This window comes from Loxodonta africana, chromosome 3 (assembly GCF_030014295.1).
Source record: "Loxodonta africana isolate mLoxAfr1 chromosome 3, mLoxAfr1.hap2, whole genome shotgun sequence".
Classification (NCBI taxonomy): Eukaryota; Metazoa; Chordata; class Mammalia; order Proboscidea; family Elephantidae; genus Loxodonta; species Loxodonta africana.
Window position 1 is genome coordinate 116,899,840 of NC_087344.1, and position 23,817 is coordinate 116,923,656.

Genomic DNA, 23,817 nt, shown 5'->3' on the forward strand with positions numbered 1-23,817 from the left:
TTAAAAATTAAACATTTCTGATTTTTAAATTAAACAACTTTTTAAACGCACATGTAGGAATAAGAAAAAAATAAACAACTTTAAGAGAGTAGTTGGCAAAAAACTTAAAAAAAGTAAGTTTCTAAAAAAAAGTTTTATTTATAACATTGTAGAAAATTTTACCTTAATTTCGTCAATATAATTAACGTCCTTGTGATTAAATACTTTGTGGGCTCCATTTTGCAAAACGGTGTTTTGACCTTTCTCCGAACCAGCTGTACCCAAAACCTTTAAGCCATAAGCTCTAGCAATTTGGCATGCTGCTAGTCCAACCTGGAAAAAAAAAGTTTTTGATTTGTTGCATTCCTCCAAACATTTAATACATACAATGAACTTAAGATTCTTCTAAGTCATACCCTATCCTTGAAGGAACTTACAGTCTAAATGAAGAAATAAGAAAAACAATAGCTAACTGTCATGGATTGAATTATGTCCCCCAAAAATGTGTGAAAACTTGGCTAGGCCATGATTCCCTGTATTGTGTGGTTGTCCTCTATTTTGTGATCTGATGTAATTGTCTTATGTGTTGTAAATCCTAACCTCTATGACAGTGGCACAGTGGTTTAAGAGCTTGGCTGCTAACCAAAAGGCCAGCAGTTTGAATCTACCAGCTCTTCCATGGAAACTCTATGGGGCAGTTCTACTCTGTCCTTTAGAGTCAATATGTTTTTTTTATGTGTTGAAATCAACTTGCCGGCAATGGGTACGGGTATGCGCAAAACACTCTAATGAGGGGTGACAATAATAAACACATTAAAAATACCTGAATAAAATAAATTCATAAAATTATAAGTGCTATGAAGACAAACAGGCCATTGGGTTAGAGAGAGATGGTGGAGGGGGTATTTCGGTTATCAGGTGATCAGGAAGGGCCACTCTGAAGAAATGAGACCCGAATGAAGTGAGGGAACAAGTCACATGAAGAATGTTGAAGGCAGAGTGAATGGCCATGGCTAAACTGGAGAGGTGGGAATGAACCTGGGGTGATCAAAGCACAGAAAGAAGGTCAATGGGGAAGGGAGTGGAAGGAGATGAGGTCAGGGAGGCACAGAGAGGCCCAGTCACATAGGACCTTGAAAGTGAAGGTAAAGGATGTGGATTCTACTTAAAAGCTATGAAGAATTATTGGAGAGCTTTCATAGGGAAGCGATAGGATCTGATTTAGGCTTTAAAAAGATCACTCCAATTATATGTGAGGGAAAATGAAGGGGTGGGGGGAAACAAGAGCAAGGAGAGCAGTTAGTATAAGATAGTGTACATAAGAGATAAGGCTGGGTTGGACTAAAGTGGTAGGCTAGAAAGATAAAAATGAATTTAAATACAGTTTAGATGTAAACTCCTAGGACTTCCCCATGGATTGAAGGTGGGTGGTAGGGAAAAAAAAATCCAGGATGTTGTTTAGGCCTTTGGCCAGATTAACTGGGGATTAACTGAGATGGAGAAGACTAGGGAGGATTGAGTTTGCTTAAGTATCAAGAACTCTCACTTTGTACATGCTGAGCTACATTTTGCTTATTTAAGTGAAAAGGCTCAGCAAATCAGTTGAATATGGGTAGGGACTTGAAACAGTTCAGAGCTGGAAAGAGAAATTTAAAATTCACCAGTTTATAGATGGTATTTAAAGCCACAGGATTAGATGACATCACTATGATAACAGACAAATGTGCTTGGTACAAAAAAGGTACAAGAGTATTCTAGGAATATAGATAAATGAGTAATCTAATTAAAGAACAATTCTAAGATATACATGTTTGATTAAATGCCAAAGGAATGGTAGTCATATCATATACATTCAGAGCAGGGTTTCTCAACCTTGGTTTTATTAACATCTTAACTGGATAATTCTTTGCTGTGGGAGGCTGTCCTGTGCATTGATGTTTAGCAGTAAGCTTGGCCTCTTCCTACCAGATGACAGTAGTACTGCCTTCCCCAGTTGTGGAAATGAAATATGTCTAAAAATGTCCTCAGGTGGTGGTAGAGGTGGGGACACCACCCATTGGTAACCACTGATTCAGAGGAAAGTAAAATAGAAAAATAATTAAAATGAAAACTGATGCTAGAAATTAATAAAAATTGTAACAGAATCAAGGACTCTCAGGCTTGAAATGGACCTTAAACTTTATATGGCATATGGGAGTGATGAGCTGAGACTCCAGTCATGGCAGGGATTTATTTGATTTAACCAAAAACAAACAAGCACATGGAACTCAAAGTCTCATGGAACGGTGGGGGAGAGATGAAACACAATACGCTATGGGGCAGCACAATTGATTCTGGTTACTTTAATTTTCAGTTTCAAAAAACTAAGCCTCTAATGAAATTTTAAACTAAAAACTTAATGAAATATAGTATCTCCTTACGCTTTAACTATAGATACCCAATAGCTATTTTAAAGGCACCATTTATTCTATTCTTCTCAACAATGATACTAGCAATACTCTTTCAATGGATTATGCACCATTATGTGTCCACTATTTTCCTTCTGGAGGTCTCTTGTTGGCATAGTAGTTAAATACTATAGCTGCTAACCAAAAGGTCAGCAGTTCGAACCTGCCAGATGCTCCTTAGAAACTCTATGGGGCAGTTCTACTCTGTCCTATAGGGTTGCTATGAGTCAGAATCCACTCGATGGCGATGAGTTTTTTTTTTTTTTTTCTTGGTTTATTTTCCTTCTATATATTTTGCTAACTAGGGCACTCCCCACCAACATATCTGGATAATAGCTGTGTTCGTAAATTCCACACTATTTTAAACAAAATTTCAAGAGAATTTGAATTAAATGAGGACAGAAAGTACAAACAGAAGCAAGACAAAACCCAGGGCAGGGAGGATCAGAAGGGCTTCACACACCAGGTCGTCAGCCTATCCCTGCCAGCCAAGGATTTAACAGACTCTCAGCCAGCTCTTTCAGCCAGCTCAGAGAACAGTGTGGATTTTGCCTTTTTTTTTTTTTAAAAAAAGAAAATCATGGTGAAGCAACTGGGCTTTTTACAAGAGAGTAAAGGGAACAAAAAGATTTTCTTTAAACTCTTCTCTCCCCTTCCTACTGAAATCTCTCGTTTTCATTTCCATACAGAGCACAAAGTTAGCTCCCTGAAAGCCAGAGCAATTTAAATACATGCATTTGTTTGACAGATACTTTAGTTATTTAAGGTTAAACTTAATTTAACTCAAAAATAGCCTCTTCAGTGAAGCTAAACAAGGGGAGTTTTGACAAGGTATATTGGTCATATTTTTTCAAGCCCTATAAAGACAATTGTGGTGTTTTTTAGTAGTCTGATCTACTAAATCCTTCAAAATTGATCTATTTGAGGTAGGCAGGGAGCTGGGTGTGAAACCTTGTGATTCATCTATCTAAAGTAACAGAGAAACACAATGGGCTGAATTGTTCGCCCACCTTTCACCTTCCAGGATACCACCCATTATTCAGGGGGGGTGATGTACCATTTTTATAGGGTATTTCTTTCAACTTACCTCCAAGAGTACACAGTGCTCCAAAAGGGCTGATCACCTTCCTCAAGGTGAGTTATCTATCCCCAGGCCCTTTATTCTAAAACGTGAAATCCTGTCTCCGAAATTTCTGAAGGCTCAACATGCAGGATAGAGGTCATGTGGATTTCTTGTTAAATTCCAACCTCCAAGCTCTAACTTTCCCTCTAAGCTCCTCAGAGGCAGAATGACAGCCAGTTTCCTGAAGAGGCTTCTGACAGCCCTGCGTTGGGTGATTTCACTGAAGGGCTTATTTTAAAAGTTTTGAGTCTCCTCTTCCTAGTTCCTATCCAACATTAGCATTTTAAGCCATACATTGTGGTGGTAAGGACACAGCGAAGACTGTGCACTGCACGAATGTCATCAAAGCACAGCAGGCAAGCAGGCGAAGGGAGATAGAAAGGAGAAAGGATTCACAGTGTGGCTTTGCAGTACTGTCTGGGGCAATGTTGGTAAAGCTTTAACGAGCCTTCGCTTTCTTATCTAAGGGGATATGGAAATAATATTAACCTTAAAAGAACTGTTTAAAATTCTAAATAAATATTTTTCTAATATATGCTACTTGAAGGCAAACACAAGGTCAGATGACCTTGGTCCAGCCCCAACACCGGTGGACAACCTAATAATATATTTTTGATGGGGTAATTGGTTGAATTTATTAACCAAGAAATGCTAAACTAATGACAAAGAATCACCTTCAGAAGAAGCTTCACAAGATAAAGGAAAATGGCATCCTTGACTATATTTATAAACGTGGCTTTTAAAAATGACTAAATGAAATATAATGTGAAACCCACAAAGGTTTTTGTAAAATAAACTTAAAAAAAAAAATACTTACTCCTCCGCTAGCTCCATGAACCAGAACAGTTTCCCCAGCTTTCGCACGAGCACTGGTGGGAGAAAAAAAAAAAAAGCATGGGTTCCATCACCTTATTTTTTTAAGCTAATTAAGCTCAGATACTTTTCAGTATCCTTAAGGAAATTCTACCCTCAGATTAGCTAATACCCAAAGAGAAAACTTATCCTGACACACAGCCCAAAATTCTTCTCCCAGCTCCACAGGATCAAACAATGGTCCTTTAGAGCCACAGGTAAAAGAAAACCTTTCTTTCTTCCTTTCCTTCTCCTTTCCTTCTTTCTTTTCTGTCTTCCTTCCTCCCTTTCTTTCTTCCTTTCTTTTATCCACTCATTCATTCGACAAACATTTACTAGGAATCTACTATGTGCCAAGGAATACCTGGGTGACACAGTTTTCTCGTGACTACTAACCAAAAGGTAGGCAGTTCAAACCCGTCCAGAGGTGCCTTGGAAGAAAGGCCTGGCATCACAGCCATGAAAACCCTATGGAGCACAGTTTTACTCTGCAACACATGGAGTTGCCATGAGTCAGAATCAACTCCACAGCAATTGGTTTTTTTTTTTTGTTTTGTTTTATTATGTGCCAGGCCCTGTGCTGGGTGCTGGGATCTCACCCATGGTGCTACCTTCTGAGAGGCTTCAATCCTTGCAGGTATGTGAAGTGAAACTATGAGACCTAGAAAGGCTGTGGTCTCTCATTCCCATGTGCTCCCACAGAGGGTGTCAAAGCAGGTTTCCTGTAGCTCATCCTCTACTCTGTGGTCCAGGAGAATGCCCAAGTAAACACAGTAGCTAGACTCTTCTCTCCCCAGGCGTAGGATAACATTTTGACTTCACCAAGCCTTTGAACATCGGGTTGTGCCAGCCTCTATGCCCTCATTCCAGAAAGCAATGCTGACTCAGCCATGGGAAGAGAGTAATAAATATAATAAATCCCATCTCAAATGTTCCCATGTCACCATCTAAAGTTCCCAGGTCCTCTGGTGAAATGACATTTCATTCTTTTTACTTTTGGTTCATATTAGTACTTTTCTATAATGTTCTGAAAACATGGAACATGCGGCAAGACAGCTTTGGGGTGCTTTACTATTCCAGATGGACAGAGGGCTAATGTCGCATGCCAGCAGCTGTTGTGTGATGCAGATTAGGCTCTCAGGGAGGATCTCTCACTCCTCGGACAATAGGGGGTGGGGACACTGCAGAGAGATTATGCTCCATCTGGGAGTGAGAACACAGTAACCCACAGTCCTGCTCAAGGCTCTGTGCCAACGGCTAATAAATGGCAATAATGAACAATAAATAACGTTTTCTCTAACCCTCTTGCTTGGAGAGAAGGGGACTGGGGACATGAGTTAAACGAGGGCTGGAAATGATGAAGCGAGACAACTATTACCAAAACACTTTGACTTTTAAAAAGTAAAATACAAATGTAAGATCACCAATGTTATACTACGGGGTATGCAATACTTCCCAACAAATTAAAAAAAAAAAAAAAAACCCTTATAAACAACACTAAGAACACATTCTCCTAAGTACTGGGGCCTGGATGGGTGGGGAAAAGGCAGGCTAACCCCTGGTTCCCACTGCTATGCTCCTCCTACCCTGTGAGGAGTGTACAGTCACCCTCCACTGGAGCTCACCACAGAGGGCCGTAGCACTGACCCGTCCATGTCCTCTCCTGGCCTCCTAGTCACCGAAGACTCTAGGTACCTGTGCCATAGGCTTTTCTTCCACCCCAAATCCTGCCCTAATCTAGGAGATTTCAACATTCACTCAAAGAAAACCTAGCATCACAACTCTTGAGTTACTCTCCACTTTAGCCACTCTCTCCCAGGGCTCAATCTGGTTAAGCAGCAGCAACCATTCCATCTGAGACACATCAGACGCTGATGAGCAATGCTATGCCAGTGATCCTCATCCTCCTTCTATGAGCCCACATTCTCTCAGAACCTTTTCTTCAACTTCACAGAGGTCACTATGTCTCAAAAGCTCCATTTCTGCCCAGTTAATGCTCTTGGCCTCACTTCTTTCCCTACTTGGCCTGGATCCCATGGTAGCTTCCCCCAGCTTCTCCCTCTCGAGTGCTCTCATTTCCTTTGAACTGTTCCATTTTGCCACCAATATTCCAGCCCTAGATTAAGGCTAAAATCCACCTTCCCTGATACTTTATCCAAATAGCTGAGTACTGTAGAAGGAAACCACATGATCATGCCGTTGGTGCCACTCCAGTTCTGTTCTCAAGAGATCACTTTGCTTTAATTAGGAAAATAGAGGCCACCACATATGAGCTCCTTTGAACACCCCACCTCCCTACCCAGAAATGTTTCCATAATTATGCCATCTTTACCTCTTCTAGGCTTAAGGGATGACATGTCTTTTTTTCTTTGAAGCCAAATTCTCCACCTACGCCCTATGACCTTTCCATTTTGCCTCATGCAGGAACTTGCTCCAACTGCCATTCCACCCTCTTGTCCAAATCTGTAATCTTTTTCTCTGTACTAGAGCCTTCCATTCAGCTACGAACATGCTCAAGTCCATCCTTAAAGAAACGCTCTTTGTCCCCATAGTCTCCTCAAATAATCTCCTACTCTCTCATTGTCTCTCCCATTTTTTAAAAAGAGTAGTTTCCACTCAAGGAACTGGTTTCCATTTCCTTCCTCAACTCATTCCACCCAGCCTCTGTCCCACCACTCTACTGAGAATAATCTGACTAAAGTTACCAGGGACTTCTTAATTGCTAAACCCAACTGAAATTACCTTCTGAATAGCCCTCGCTGCAGCATTTGATACCTAACCTCTCTCCTTAGTAACAATACTGTTCCCACTAACACTGCCAACACTGATTGAACATTGAGCCTTACCCTACACCAGATGCTGTACTAAGAACTTTACATGCACTATGCCCTTTAGTTCTCACTATTCTGTGAGGTAGACGCTGTTATTATTCATGTTTCACAAATCTGGAAACTACAGCTGAGAAACTGTTTCTCAAATCTGGAAACTTCACATAGCTAGCACAAGGTGAAGATAGTACTCTAACTCAGGTCTTTGTGCATTCGAACTGCATGCACTTAACTATTCCACCAGGATCTTTAGATGTTCTTGGCCTTAGGATCAGTTCCCTTTTGTTCTCCTCATGACATTATCTCCTTCCACTGACGACACTCTTAAGTGCTGGTGTTTACTAGGTTTCATACTCACTCTACTGTTTTTCTATTCCTTGTCATATTGTCAACTATCACCTACATGCTGATATCCCCACATTTCTATCTCCAGCCTTCAAGCTTCGGATTCCTATATCCAACAGGCTGCTGGACTTCTCCCTGGGGATGCCTGTCTCTGAGCTTCAAGTCCAAAGCTGAACTAAGCTTCCCATTGAAACCTGGTCCTTCTTCTTTTTCTTGTCTCAGTTAAACATCACCCAAGCTAGAAGTATTCTTAGTCCTTCTTCTCTCTCATCCTCCACACAATCACTAAATATTCCTGACTTTATCCCCCTAACTAGCTGTCCTTTATTTTTCACCTCTTCTACCATGCCCCTTGCTCTGACCGGTATGTATTTTATCTAGAGGAGGCTTTACAAGAACCTCCTAACCCTGTCTCCATTCCTGTCCTCAAATCCATCCTTCACACAGCAGATATGTGATCTCAATAACACAAATAGGCCATATCATTCTTTTTAACAAAACATGTCACGGCCCCAATCTCTTCTAGAACAATATGTGAAATTTGTAATACAGTTTTTTATAATCTGGAACCTACCTATTTGATGGTAATAGCTAACACTTATTGAGATTACTATGTTCCAACCTTATTCCTTGCCACACTTTGTCTTGAAATCCATCCAACAAAGCCAAATTGCTATAGATATCTCCATGCGTACACTGTTTCTCCCCATACACCATGCTGTTCCCATCACCTAATATGCCCTCTCCCCTCCCCACTACCCTTCCCCAGGCTAAATCCCTCTGAACTTTTTCAAACAGCTGCAGAATTTGATTAAAATGTAGATTCACAGGTCCCAGTTCTCGAAACTGATTAATAGGCCTCAGGTAGGGCCCTGAACTGCACTTTTAAACTGGTGCTCACATGACTCTGATATATAACAAGATTCTGGAACCATGGCTTTAAAATAATCCAAGCCTCACATCCCACTTAGAAGCCCTATCCAATTACCACAGGCCTATCTCTCGTGATTCCACAAACCCCTATACACATCTCTACCATTGCACAGTCCACATTATATATAATTATTATTACTCTTACATTTATCTCCTTTACTAGACTGTGGGCATCTTGAAGAGGAAGACAGTGTTTTGCTCCTCATTGTACCCCAGTGATTAGCAAAATCCCCCAAATTAGCAGTTTTCACTCTATAAATGTTTAATGGTAACTAAATGGTAACCACAAATGACAGACGGATGGATGGACAGATGGCAGGAAGGAAGGTAGTTAATATTGCCTTTCTCTGGTGTCAGCTATGCAGTTGGCAGAGTGTGTTATTACCTGAGGAAGAGAGCTCGATACGCAGTGAAGTAAGGGATACCGATAGCAGCTCCTTGTTTAAAATCCAGCTTTTCTGGCAGTGAGTAAACTGTGTGATCTGCTGCAACAGCATACTCTGCATAGCCCCCAGAGACCGTGCTGGTAGTGAAAACTCTGTCACCTTTCTGGGGGAAGAGGCAAATTAATAAACGCATCGGGGATTAAAAGTGAATTCAAAACATGCACAGTCCTTTATGATGCAACCTTTATATCAAGAAATAAGTGACTATATACTGTTTTCTACATCTTAGGGACTCATAAAAATAACTTTCAAAGTATTGAAACTTTTTTAATTTTATTGATGGGAACCAGTGGGAAGAAAGATAAAGGAAAACAGGAAAAATAAAAGACAGTGAACCCTCAGAATGGCATAATGATGATGATGATAACTAACCTTTATTGAGAGCTTACTGTGCTAGGTACTACATATAGTGTCTTGTTCATATCCTAATTTGATATTCAGAACAACCTACAAGGTGGGTACTTTTATTATCTCCAATTTAGATTAATCCCCCTATTAAAAAAAACAAAAAAACCCATTGCTGTTCAGTCAATTTTGACTCACAGGGAACCTATAGTAGAACTGCCTCATAGGTTTTCCAAGAAGTGGCTGGTGGATTTGAACTGCCGACCTTTTGGTTAGCAGCCTGAACTCTTAACCACTGCGCCACCAGGGCTCTGCTATAAGTCGGAATTGACTTGATGGCAATGAGTTATTAGTCAATACAAACCATTATTAACTGTCAAGTATACTGGGGAGAAACAAATAAAATGTACAGTTTCTTTTACAAACCAATCGCCTGGTCTAAATCCTTTCCGCGGATTTCTTCACTTCTGAATGTCTACCACTTTTCATGCCTACACCAAAAAGTAAAAAGCAAGCCTAGGATCCTGCCAGCAGGCCAGGCCAGACTTTTTCATTTGTCACGGCACCAGAACACAGTAAGCTCTCAGTAAACATTTGCTGAGTCCTTGCTACTGAAAAGCAGATGTGTGACTGAGGGTGAGGTAAGGCTCTACACAGGCATAACAGGCCTAATACAATTTGAACTCTAGGGGAAATTAGCCTGCCCACTACAAAGACCTCCTCCCAGCTCCACTTTCTTTAAAAAAATTTAAATATTCTTTGGAACAGGCAGAATATTAAGACAATAACTGCTCAGCATACATTATCTTGTAGTGAAGAGATCTGAAAAAGTAACGCATCAGTACAGTGGAGTAAAAAAAAGATTCTGAAAGGTATCTAGGAACCAAAGACAAGCATCACCAGCTTAATAGTGTTGCCTGCAAATGGTCAAGTATGACTATGTTAAAATTAATCCTGTTTTTACAACTTAAAAGACATGTTGAATTGATTTCAATAAAATTCAGATATATACTCACAATCTACTATACGGAAAGCATAGCTCCGAGTTCTGTAAGGAATACTACTAGCAGTACACTGTACCTAATCTCTAGCACAGGGTTTTCCTTACAGAATGCAAAGTAATGCTTTCCATAGAGTGGATTCTTAGTAAATGTTTGCACTGTACTGAAACAATTCGACATGTAGTCAAAGACTACAGCCATAGGAATGGATTACACCTGAATGTGGGGAAAAAAAAAAAATACAACTGGACTGGTAAACAACTTCATGATAAATAGAGAAAAACAATGAAGTTGTCAATTATTTCATTCTATTGGGATCAACAATCAACATCTATGGAAACAGCAGTTAAGAAATTAAATGACATACTGTGTTGGGAAAATTGGTTGCAAAAGACCTCTTTAAAGTTTTAAGAAGCAAAGATACCACTTTGATAACTAAGGTGTACTTGATCCAAACCATGGTGTTTTCAATTACCTCATACGCATGCAAAAGTTGGATGGTGAAAAAGACAGAACTGATGTGTTCAAACTATGGTATTGGAGAAGAATATTCAATAAGCCACAGACTGCCAGAAAAAAACGAATCAGTCTTAGAAGAAATATAACCAAAATACCCCTTAGAAGCAAAGATGGCGAGAAATCAGCTCACTTTCTTTGGACATGTCACCAGGAAAGGCCTATCACTAGAAAAGGACACCATGTTTAGTAAAGTAGAGGGTCAGAGAAAACGAGGGAAATCCTCAATGAGATGGACTGACACAAAAGCCACAATAACGAACTCAAACATACCAACGATCATGAAGATGGTGTAGGACTGTGCAACATTTTGTTCTCTTATACATAAGCCACCAGGGGTCAGAGGCGACTGAACAGCAACTAACAACAACAGGAATCTCAAGCACCCTAAACTCTTAGAGAGGAGGAAAGGACAGAAATAATTACAGAGCAAGACAAACATGATAAGCATCAAAAATAGGTATAAAAAATAATTATTTTTAAGCTACCCACATGCATTTGTCAGTCCGTCATACTGTGGGGGCTTGCATGTTGCTGTGATGCTGGAAACTATGCCACCGGTATTCAAATACCACCAGGGTCACCCATGGTGGATAAGTTTCAGCTGAGCTTCCAGACTAAGACTAGGAAGAAGGACCTGGGGGTCTACTTCTGAAAAGAATTAGTCAGTGAAACCTTACGAATAGAAGCTGAACACTGCCTGATACAGTGCCAGAAGATGAGCCCCTCAGGTTAGAAGGCACTCAAAATAACACTGGGGAAGAGCTGACTCCTCAAAGTAGAGTCGGCCTTAATGACATGGATGGAGTCAAGCTTTCGAGACCTTCATTTGCTGATGTGGCGTGACTCAAAACGAGAAGAAACAGCTGCAAACATCCATTAATAGTAGGAACATGCAATGTAGAAAGTATGAATCTAGGAAAACTGGAAATTGTCAAAAATGAAATGGAATGCATAAATATCAATATTCTAGGCTGTACTTAGTTTAAATGGACTGGTACTGGCCATTTTGAATCAGACAATTATATGGTCTACTATGCCAGGAATGACAAATTGAAGAGGAATGGCATTGCTTTCATCATCAAAAAGAACATTTCAAGATTTAGCCTGAAGTAAAATGCTGTCATTGACAGGATAATATCCACACTCCTACAAGGAAGACCAGCTAATAGGACTATTACTCAAGTTTACGCACCAACCACTAAGGCCAATGATGAAGAAATTGAAGATTTTTACCAACTTCTGCAGTCTGAAATTGATCTAACATGCAATCCATCAAGATGCACTGAAAATTACTGGTGATTGGAATGCAAAAGTTAGAAACAAAGAAGAGGGATCGGTAGTTGGAAAATATGGCCTTGGTGACAGAAACAATGCTGGAGATCACATGATAGATTTTTGCAAGATCAATGACTTCTTCATTGCAAATATCTTTTTTCGACAACACAAACAGTAACTATACATGTGGACCTCACTGGATGGAATATACAGGAATTAAATAGACTACCTCTGTGGAAAGAGACAATGGAAAACTCAGTATCAGCAGTCAGAACAAGGCCAGGGGCTAACTACACAACAGACCACCAATTGCTCATATACAATTCCAGCTGAAGCTGAAGAAAATTAGAACAAGTCCACAAGAGCCAAAGTATGACTGAGTATACCCCACCTGAATTTAGAGACTATCTCAAGAATACATTTAATGGCATTGAACACTAATGACTGAAGGCCAGATGAGCTGTGGAAGGACATCATACATGAAGAAAGTAAGAGGTCATTAAAAAGACAGAAAAGACCAAAATGGATGTCAGAAGAGACTCTAAAACTTGCTCTTGAATGTCGAGTAGCTAAAGTGAAAGGAAGAAGTGATGAAGTAAAAGAGCTGAATAGAAGATTTTGGTGGTGGCAGAGGGGCTCAAAAAGACATATCAAGTATTACAATGACATGTACAAAGACCTGGAGTTAGAAAACCAAAAGAGAAGAATGTGCTCTTCATTTCTCAAGCTGAAAGAACTGAAGGAAAAATTCAAGCCTTGAGTTGCAATAGCGAAGGTTTCTTCAGGCAAAATACTGAAGGATGCAGGAAGGATCAAAATAAGATAGAAGGAATACAGACAGTCCCTGTACCAAAAATAATTGGTCAACGTTCAACCATTTCGGGAGGTACCATGTGATCAAGAACTGATGGTACTGAAGGAAGAAATCTAAGCTAAACTGAAGACACTGGCAAAAAACAAGGCTCCAGGTATTGAAGGAATACCAACTGAGATATTTCAACAACAGATGCAGCGCTGGAAGTGCTTATCATCTGTACCATGAAATCTGGAAGACAGCTACCTGGTCAACTGATGGAAGAGATCCATATTTATGCCTATTCCAGAGAAAGGTGATCCAACCGAATGCAGGTACTATTGAACAATATCATTAATATCACTGCCAAGTAAAATTCTGCTGAAGATCATTCAAAAGCAGTTGCAGCAGTGCGTCGACAGGGAACTGCCAGATATTCAAGCCAGATTCAGATGAGGATGTGGAATGAGGGACATCACTGCTGATGTCAGATGGATCTTGGCTGAAAGCAGACCAGAAAGATATTTTTCTGTGCTTTATTGACTATGCAAAGGCATTTAACTGTGTGGATCATAACAAATTATGGATAACACTGTGAAGAATGGAAATTCCAGAGCACTTAATCGTGCTCATGAGGGACTTGTACATAAGCCAAGACCCAGTCATTCAAACAGAACAAGGGGATATGGAGTGGTTTAAAGTCAGGAAAGGTGTGCATCAGGGTTGCATCCTTTCACCAGAGGTGTTCAATCTGTATGCTGAGCAAATAAACCAAGAAGCTGAACTATATGAAGAAGGGAGCATCAAAAATGGAAAAAGACTCATTAACAACCTGCATTATACCGATGATACAATGTTGCTTGCCGAAAGTCAAGAGAACTTGAAGCACTTATGAGGAAGATCAAAGAATATAGCCTTTAGTATGGATTGCACCTCAACATAAAGAAAACAAAAATCCTCACGACTGGACCAATAAGCAACAACATGATAAACGGAAAAAAGACTGAAGTTGGCAAGGATTTCATTGTACTTGGATCTGCAGTCAACACCCATGGAAGCATGGGTCAAGAAATTTGCATTGGGCAAATCTGCTGCAAAAGATCTCTTTAAAGTGTTAAAAAGCAAAGACGTCACTTTAAGGACTAAAGTGCACCTGACCCAAGCCATGGTGTTTTCAATCATCTCATATGCATGCCAAAGCTGAGCAGTGAATAAGGAAGACTGAAGAAGAATTAATGCCTATGAATTATAATACTGGTGAAGAATATTGAATACACCATGGCCTGCCAGAAGAATCTATCTGGGAAGAAGTACTGACAGAATGCTCCTTAGAAACAAGGATGAGAGACTTGTTCTCACATACTTTGGACACATTATCAGGAAGGATCTATCCCCGGAGAACTGCAGATGCTTGGTAAAATAGGGGATCAGCAAAAAAAAAAAAGAGGAAGATACTCAACAAGATGGATCGACACAGTGGCCACAACAATAGGTTCAACGATCATGAGGATGGCATAGAACCAGGCAGTGTTTCGTTCTGTTGTACATGGGGTCACTATGAATGGGAAGCAACTCAATGGCACCTAACGAAAACAATAATTTTTAATTTGAGGGAATCAAGAATAGCTTCACTAAAAAACCAATATCTGAGGTAGGTCTTAGAGGATAGAAGATTTTGAACTAGAATTGGAGAGTTGTTAGAGGTGAGGGAGACGAAGTACGCATTATGGTTTCATTTGTGTCCCCCCAAAAGACATGTTCAAGTTCTAACCCCAGTACCTGTAAATGTGACTTTATTTGCAAATGCAAACAGATCTGCAGATGTCATTAGTTGTTAACAGGAGGTCGCACTGGAGCATAATGGGCCCCAAACCAATATGACTGGTGTCCTTATAAAAAGACAAGAAAAGACACAGAGGCAGACACAGAGGGAAGATGGCCATGTGAAGACAGAGGCAGGGATTGGAATTACGGTGCAACAAGCAAGGAACACCTGAGAACACCAGAAGCTGGAAGAGATAAAAAAGGATCTTGACTTAAGATTTGGCCCTGCTGATACCCTGAATTCAAACTTCTAGTCTTTAGAACTGTAACTCGATAAATTTCTGTTATTTTAAGCTACACAATTTGGGGTAACTTATAAGTGCAGCCCTAAGAAACCAATACAGTAAGCAAAGAAACAGAGGCAGGAATACATGCAGAGTGATTACCCACATTCATTCTCAATCAATAAGTAGCTGAACGTATGGTATGTTCAAGAGATAAAATGGAAAGAGATTAAAGTTGGAGTGTGAAATCCCTTGAACCCATGTTTATGACTTTCAGTTTAACTCTGCCAAGCAGATGAACCAATATGAACAAAGACACAGAGATGAAAGAGCATGGGACATGCTGGGAATGACAAGCAGCTCATTACTGAAGAATAAACTACAGGGCGAGAGGGTATGAAAAGAGAGTGGAAGGCACGTGGCAGAGACAGCATGAAAAAGTCTTGTTTCATAACATAAGGAGTTTCAACAATATCCTGAAATCTACAAGGAGTTAAAGCAAGAATTAAAATGGAGGTGTAACACAACCAGAATTACATTTTAGAAGAATTACTCCTAGAACAAGGATAGATTTGAAGAAGGCAGAGGGAGGGTGGTTAAGTACCTACCACAGAAATTCAGCTAAGAGGTATAGTTCTGGTTATTTTACCTGAACCAAACTACAGGTAGGGGAAAGGGAAAGCAAGTGAGAAGGGAGAGTTGAGTGAGAGAAGTAAGTCTCAAACCCCAGATATGCTCCAAGTTAGGCAATACAAGAGAGGAGCAGATCCAAAGGGAGAAAGGTAAGCTCAATTTTGACTTAGAGGTTCCTGGAGGTTGACCCTAGGGTTCAGCACTTTCCAACAGAACTTCCTGTGAAGATGGAAATGTTCCACATCTTCACTGTCCAATATGGTAGCCACTAGATGCATGTGGTTAATGAGCATTTGAAATGTTGCTAGTATAACTGAGGATCTCAATTTTTAATTTTAATTTAGATTAATTGAACTGTAAGTTGCCACATGCTGTTAGTGGCTACAGAATATGGCAGCACAGGTCTTGAGCTTAGAAAATTCTAAACTAAAGATACCACATGCAATAATGGAAACTACGGGAGTGTACGGGATCATCCACGAAGAGGGTGCAGAATACAAAAAGCAGAGGTCAAAAGAAAGACTGAGAGCCGAGGCAACACTAAGGGTGAAACAGCATCCAGAGAAAAAGAGGCCTGAAAGAGGATGCTCAAAGAGCAACAGGGGAGGAGAACAGGAGAAAAGGATGTCACAGAAGATGAAGAAAAAGTTTTTTTTTTTTAAGAAAAATAAGTGCCTGAGGGTGTCAAATGTCATAGAGAAGTCAAGGAAGATAATGACATAAAAGGGCCTATTAACTTCAGCAATATAGAGGCCATTAGTGACATTAGCAATAGGGGCAAAAGCCAGACTGTCACAGGCCGGCGAGTAGAAAGCTGCGTGAATTTGCCCGTCATCCTGTGCAGGGGCCATGTTAATCTTCTCTGTCTCAGGCCAGTTCCGGTAAATGTGCTGAAAAAGTTGATCAGGTCAGGAATTATGAACAGGGATGCTAAAGCATGGGTATACTATCATGCTTTACATGTCTTTTGGAATATAAATAGCAAAAGCCACGATCCTAACACTTTCATTGACTCAATCACCTTCGTCTGAGTCAAAGCTATAAAAATGTATGATGACCTTGTATTTTTTCATTTTTTTTACTTATTCCATAAAAGAATTAACCTTCCCTTTATTCTGTGAAGCTAAATCTATAGGAAGGTTTAAAAATACTGTTGGCATGTGCAGGGTTAGGAAATAGTGTAATTTCCTTGTGTGCTTTTTTTTCTTGTGCATTTCTATTAAATCAAAAGGATCACAGTTCAAGTCTGTGGGGACATGAAGATGCAGACATTACCAAGAATTTATTCTCAACAATGTAAACAAATAAGGCCTCTGGATAAAAAGCAATTTCTTTTTTGACTAGAGGAGTCCCCCAAGTGGCAGAAATTATGTAATGGGGGCCTTCTAAAGCCTTAAATATAGATACATTTTAAAGCTATGTTAAAATATTTTAAGCCAAAATAGAAATAATGAAAAATGTAATACCTTGAAAGCAGATACATTGTCTCCAACAGCTTCTATTACCCCAGACACATCTGAGCCAGGAGTATACGGCAAGGTTGGTAGTCTATTATAAGTACCAGAGCGAATATATGTCTCCACTGGATTTACACCACAAGCGTGGACTTTGATTAGAACCTGTAATGACAATGTATTTTAGTTCACACAGAGCATTTAGGCTTCTTTTAACACTGTGCCAGGGCAGTGCTGATTATGGAATCTATAAAAATGAAACACAAGCAAAACACCAGGTCCTTGCCTTCAACAAGCTCACATTCTACTTTTGTAAACCAGCATGCAAACAAAAACATAAGACAGAACGGTTTCTGTACTATATTAAAAAAAACACTTTGGGAATATAGTGCATGGAATATTTTAGGGGGTGTGTGGCAGAGACCTCTATGTGTAACAAACCTATTTCCTCTTCTTCCTAAGTATACAGGAAGAGCATTATTTTCTGGCCTCTTTCACAGGCACGAGTAACCAAAGATTGAGTGTTAGCCAATGGAATGTGAGCAAAAGCGATGAGAACCACTTCCAGTGCCGGTCCATAAGAACCTCCCCAGGCAATCTGCATTGTACCTTCAACTTCCATGGGGACCTCAGAAGCCACACATGACAGAAGCAGCCTGGGCCTCTAAATCATTGTTGGAGCAGAGCTACTCACAGCATTTTAACTTAGTGAGTGAGGAATAATATTCTATGGCTGAACCATCGAGACTCTGAGGCTACTGTAGTAACTAATTTTACCATCATCAATACAGAATGATTACCTCTGTTATAACAGTGAGGAAGAGCCTCATAAAAGAAGTGGTATTTAATCTAAACCTTAAAGGATGAGTAGAAATTCTCCAGGAATGGAAGGAAAAGGACATTACCAGTAAAAGGGACAGTATGTGCAAGGAGAAAAGGCTCCTTTGGGAAACTGGATAAAGCACCTCTACTGAGAGGGAGAAAAAAAAAAAAGAGGTAACAAATAAATCTGAAGAGACAACCTACAGCCAAATGGTAAAAACTCTTATAAGGCTTGCTAAGGAAATCAGACTTGGGAACCAGGGAAAGCACAGTAATAAAAAATACATAATTTTGAATCAAAAGTATATTATTAAAGTCATCATATATGATTAACCAAAAAAAAAAAAAACCAAAACCCAGTGCCATCAAGTCGATTCCGACTCATAGCAACCCTATAGGACAGAGTAGAACTGCCCTATAGAGTTTCCAAGCGCCTGGCAGATTCAAACTGCCAACCCTTTGCTTACCACCCATAGCACTTAACCACTACACCACCAGGGTTTCCTGTATGATTAAAGTCTACTTTTACATTGTTAGGAAACTCTGGTGGTGTAGTAGTTAAATGCTACAGCTGCTAATCAGAAGGTCAGCAATTCGAATCTACCAGGCGCTCCTTGGCAACTTTATGGGGCAGCTCTACTCTGTCCTATAGAGTCACTATGAGTTGAAATCGACTCAACGGCAACAGGTTTGGTTTTTTTTTGGTTTTATGTTCTATTAAATTATATATGAAAAAGCTGTGTACAGAAGAAAATTTGTTTCCCCACTGCACATAAAATGCTAAAGTCTGTAATGAAATAACTTGTTCAAAACTACTTATGACTCCACTAAAAAAATCCAATTACTGCATTCTATCGATGATTCTCAACTTCAAAAATTTTCTTATAACCAGAGGTTTTCACACTTCTGTTACTAATTGTTAGAACTGTACTAACTTTATCAGAACCCATACATATAAACCATGTAAACTTTGTTCTAATTCAATTCTTTAAAAGTCATTGAGTCAGCTTTTATTGAACAGGACACATGAGCTAGAGATTTACACTCAGGGTAATTACTGCCTGTTTTAAAGTAATTGTTTCCACCTGATGGTCTTTTGGAATTGGTCGCGCAACATCTGCCTGGAGTTTCAACACTTCTGGCCCACCAAATTCAAAAACTCTAATAGCTTTCATCAACTTCTGTCCAGTTGCCATGGCGATCTAGAAACTTAAAAAAAAAAAAAAATCAATGTATTGGCATACTGTGTCTAGGCTATCAATATGTTTTTGCCCCTGAAGGGGAGGGATCAAGTAATTTTTCAAACCACAGTTTAAATCATGAGCCTACTACTGATCTCATTTCATGTTTAAGGATCTTTGATCTTACAAATCCTTCAGCTACAAAGCAAAATACTTCATCCTACTCCTGTAGGGATTCAGTGCCTTCAACAAAGGAATCAAACACACAAACAAAAACACCTGGACATACTACATCTTAAGTATCCTTTTGTGTAAGCTTCGGCTACATTATTTTGGAAATTTTTTTTTTTAATATAAGTTGTATTAAAATTAGATGAAAGACCTTTTGTTAGATTATTAAATATTTTAAACACAGAAATATGATAAAATAAACATGTTTATATTCCACCCAGCTTTAACGAGTCTTAACATTTTAAAGCCCTAAAATATCATAGATATAATTGAAGTTCCCAATACCCATCCCCAAGAAGCCCTGGTGGTGCAGTGGTTAAGTGCTCAGCTGTGAACCAAAAGGTCAGCGGTTGGAATCCACCAGCCAGTCCACATCTTCTGCAAAGATGACAGCCTTGGAAACATGATGGGGCAGTTCTGCTCTGTCCCACAGGGTCACTATGAGTCGGAAATGACTCGACAGCAATGGGTTGGTTTGTACCTATCCCCAAGGCCATTTCTGTTCCATCCTTTTCAAAGGTGATTACCATTAATTCAGTGCTCGTTATTCCCAGGAATGATGTTACATTGTTACTATATATGTACACAAGGACCCCTGTTGGCATAGTGATTTAAGCCTGGGCTGTTAACTGAAAGGTCAGCAGTTGGAACCTACCAACCGCTCCTCAGGGGAAAGATGTGGCAATCTGCTTCTGTAAGGATTACAGCCTTGGAAACACTATGGGGCAGTTCTACCTTGTTCTGTAAGGTCCCTGAGTAGGAATTGGTCAATGGCAATGGATATGGGTTCTATGTGTATTCATTCATAAACAATATGTGCTATTGTTTTACATGTTTTCAAACTTCATTTTGATTGGATCACACTGTACCAATTCTGCCACGTGCTTTTTCCTCCTAGAATTTAATTTTTGAGATTCATCCATGTTGAAACAGTTGGCTTATGTAGTTCATTCAGTTTAACAAGGGGAAAGTACATTAAAAACTAAAAACACTGCTTTGTATATCTAATCTTTTGTGAATTACAAGGGTTCCACTAGCCTTTCTGTCCTACTGCTATTATTAAAATATAAAGAAAATGCAGAGTTAAAATAAGCCCTAAGGAAAGGCAAAGCACACTTCTATATAAAATTATGTAACGCAGGAAAATTCTGTACCAATAGAGATGTAATGAAAGGATTTTGACAACTATACTCCATAATTTTATTCATGGATTATCATAATTTCTTGAAATTAACCACATCAAATATTATTAGACTCTGCCACCACCTAAAACACACTTGCTACCTCCTGGAAAAATCATATTCGTGAACCACCAACTGCTTAAACATCACAAAGACTCGCAGAAACTAGGACCTAAAATGAAAGAACTTAGATTTTATTGTATTGGAGCTCAGTACAGGGCTACTCAGAGCAGTGCCCATGCTGGTTATATCATTCCATGTACAGGGGGAGAATTAAAAGCATTTTGATAGTATTATTAATAGAAATTTCCTACTATCATCTATCAAAATTTTGTGTCATTTTAAAACTCTATTTAAAATCAATTTAATACAGTGCCCAGAACAAAGGACAAAGTAAATTTTTCAACAGTTTAAGGGCAGCCCTGGAGTAGAAAGGGACAGAAGCAGGCAGAGGGCATAAACTGAACTATACCATATAGTGCAGCTTCGCAGTCACTGTGGGTGAGAAACATATGTCAGAGACAGGACTGGGAAAAGACAGCCTACTTTGTTGCCTACCTAGCAAACTGAGTACAGTCCTTCTATTTGGGTCTTCACCCAAGCTGGGAAGTTCTTAGATAAGAAAATGAAAAGATGAAACAGAAAAAGGAAAGGCTGCCCAGATCAGATTTTTCCACCCCTGGAAATAAGGACACAGATCTCCCCACACCCTCATTTTTTTTTTTTTTTCCTTCAGCAAGGTGTTACGGAAAGAGTGCGGGCTTTGGAATCTAGCTCTATTACTCACTGGCCATGTGGACTGGAGCAGGGTAGTCAACCTTTTTGAGCCTCAGTTTTCTCACCTGAAAACTGGGCTACCAATCATGATTACTATGCTAGCAACAAGCACTAAGCCCCCAAAATTTGGCAAATATTTGCTCCTATAAATAGTAAATACCATCGTTCCTTAGCCATCGATTTTATCCTTTCCAATTCCTTGTTTATAAAAATATACTGTATTCTATAATTCTATAATCACCTTCAATTTAATTCGACAATATTTACAGAACCTGGCTGTAAAAACCCTAGGGGCATAATGGTTAAGAACTATGGCTGCTAACCAAAAGGTCAGCAGTTCAAATCCACCAGGCGCTCCTTGGAAACTCTATGGGGCCATTCTACTCTGTCCTATAGGTTCGCTATGAGTCGGAATCAACTTGACAGCAACGAGTTTGGTTTGGTTTTCGTTGGTCGTAAAAACAAGCCCTTGCCCTCAGAGGTCGCAGTCTAGATAATCGTTTAAACACATTAAAGCCCAGTGCTGTGGAGTCAAAACACAATAGGTAATACCAAACACTGGTTATTATTCATTCAACATGCATTTTTAAACATCAACTGTACTCAAAGGCACAGTCGATGTTTAAAAACAAAACAAAACAAAAAAACAGTGGTTAAGAGGTATGGCTGCTACCCAAAATGTCAGCAGTTCAAATCCACCAGCCACTCTTAGGAAACCCTATGGTGCAGTTCTATTCTGTCCTATAGGGTCACAATGAGACAGAACCAACTAGATGGCAATGGGTTTGGTTTTTTGGTTTGGTACTCATGGCACTGGACTAAACCCACAGAACACAGAGAACAAAAAAAAGTGGCCTCCACCTCTGCCCTTAGCTTTTATTACTCATACTCTTTCTCTCACATATACGTATGCATACACACACCATGTAAAGTGCTTAGCTCTTTGTCCACTTTCAGTATCTGCCTAACCAACTGCCATCGAGTTAACTCATGGCGACTCTATGTGTTGCGGAGTAGAACTTCTCCATGGGGTTTTCAAAGCTGCGACCTTTTGGAAGCAGATCACCAGGCCTTTCTTTCAAGGCATTTCTGAGTGGGTTCAAACTGCCAACCTTTTGGTTAGTAGTAGACAGCGTAACTGCACTACCCTGGGATTCACAATATCTGCCTGTTGTTGTTAGACACTGTAGAGTCAATTCCAATTCATGGAGATACCATAAGAGCTGAGTAGAACTGCTCCATGGGATTTTCAAGGCTGTGACCTTTCAGAAGCAGATCACTGTCTTTCAAGTTGCCCCTGGGTAGGTTCGAACCACCACCTTTCGGTAACAGTTGAGCACTTAACTCATTTGCACCACCCAGGGATCCAACACTTGCATCTATCTTTACACTGAAAGGCATCACTATAATTCTCAAAAAAGAAAAAAAAGTAGCAATAATAATAGCTGCTTTAGTTATCTAGTGCTGCTGTAACAGAAATACGACAAGTGGGGTGCCTTTAACAAAGAGAACTTTATTTTCTCACAGTCTAGTCTGAATTCAGGGCGTCAGCTCCAGGGGGAAGGCTTTCTCTGTTGGCTCTGGAGGAAGGTCTTTGTCCTCAATCTTCCCCTGGTTGAGGAACTTCTCCAGCGCAGGGACTCCAGGTCCAAAGGACCCGATCTGCTCCTGGTGCTGCTTTCTTGGTGGTATGAGGTCCCCAACTCTCTGCTAGCTTCTCTTTCCTTTTATCTCTTGAGAGATAAAATGTGGTTCAGGCCACACCCCAGGAAAACTCCCTTTAGGTTGGATCAGGGAAGTGACCGGGTAAAGGTGGTGTTACAATCCCACACTAACCCTTTTAACCACAAGCAGATTATGATTTATAACACATAGGAAAATTACAAAATGGAGGATAATCACACAATACTGGGAATCATGGCCTAACTAAGTTGATACACACATTTTTGGGGGGACATAATTCAACCCATGACAATAGCAAAATAGTCTGAAATAGGCTGAATATTTTGTTATCTAACACAGATTTTTTTTTTCTCCCTACATTCTCGCACCTGCTATGATGGATAAAAGGAATACAATGTAGATAGTCATTTAAATACAACATTAGGTAATACCAAACATCGGCCGTTATTCGTTCAACATGCATTTTTTAAATATCAACTGTTCTAAAGGCACAGTTGATGCTTAAAAAAAAAAAAAAAAAAATCACCTGGGCCTTCAGTACAGTTGATATTTAAAAAATGCATGTTGAATGAATAACAACCAATGTTTGGTATTACCTAATGTTGTATTTAAAAATTATCTAGACTGTGACCTCTCCGGGCAAGGACTTGTTTTTATGACCAGGTTCTGTAAATGTTGTCAAATGTTGGAAGACCCACCACCTCACCACTCTACCCTGGGGAGCCTATATGGAGACAGGGCACGGCATGCACAGCATTGTCTTCTACTTTCCTTATGTTGATTTACTGCCCACTGAGCCTTTCCCACCATGATTGATCAGGCTGTAATCTGTACTCATGGTCCTTGAACCCTCTCAACTAGCCACAAGACCACTACCTGCTTGATAATACAGATGCTATGTCAAAGGGAATTGTAAAAAGG

At 39.8% G+C, this 23,817-nt stretch overlaps 1 protein-coding gene across 1 annotated transcript in view; it reads right to left on the reverse strand.

Annotated features, from left to right (window-relative positions):
• Positions 1 to 23,817, reverse strand: part of CRYZ (crystallin zeta) — a 32,787-nt gene that overhangs the window by 4,228 nt on the left and 4,742 nt on the right. The window contains exons 2-6 of the mRNA XM_003411231.4: positions 18,929 to 19,052; positions 17,034 to 17,186; positions 8,893 to 9,056; positions 4,367 to 4,418; positions 163 to 312 (exon numbers count right to left, since the gene is read on the reverse strand). Coding sequence (XP_003411279.2) covers positions 163 to 312; positions 4,367 to 4,418; positions 8,893 to 9,056; positions 17,034 to 17,186; positions 18,929 to 19,039 — 630 coding nt within the window. The 5' untranslated portion in view covers positions 19,040 to 19,052. The remainder of the gene's footprint in view (positions 1 to 162; positions 313 to 4,366; positions 4,419 to 8,892; positions 9,057 to 17,033; positions 17,187 to 18,928; positions 19,053 to 23,817) is intronic.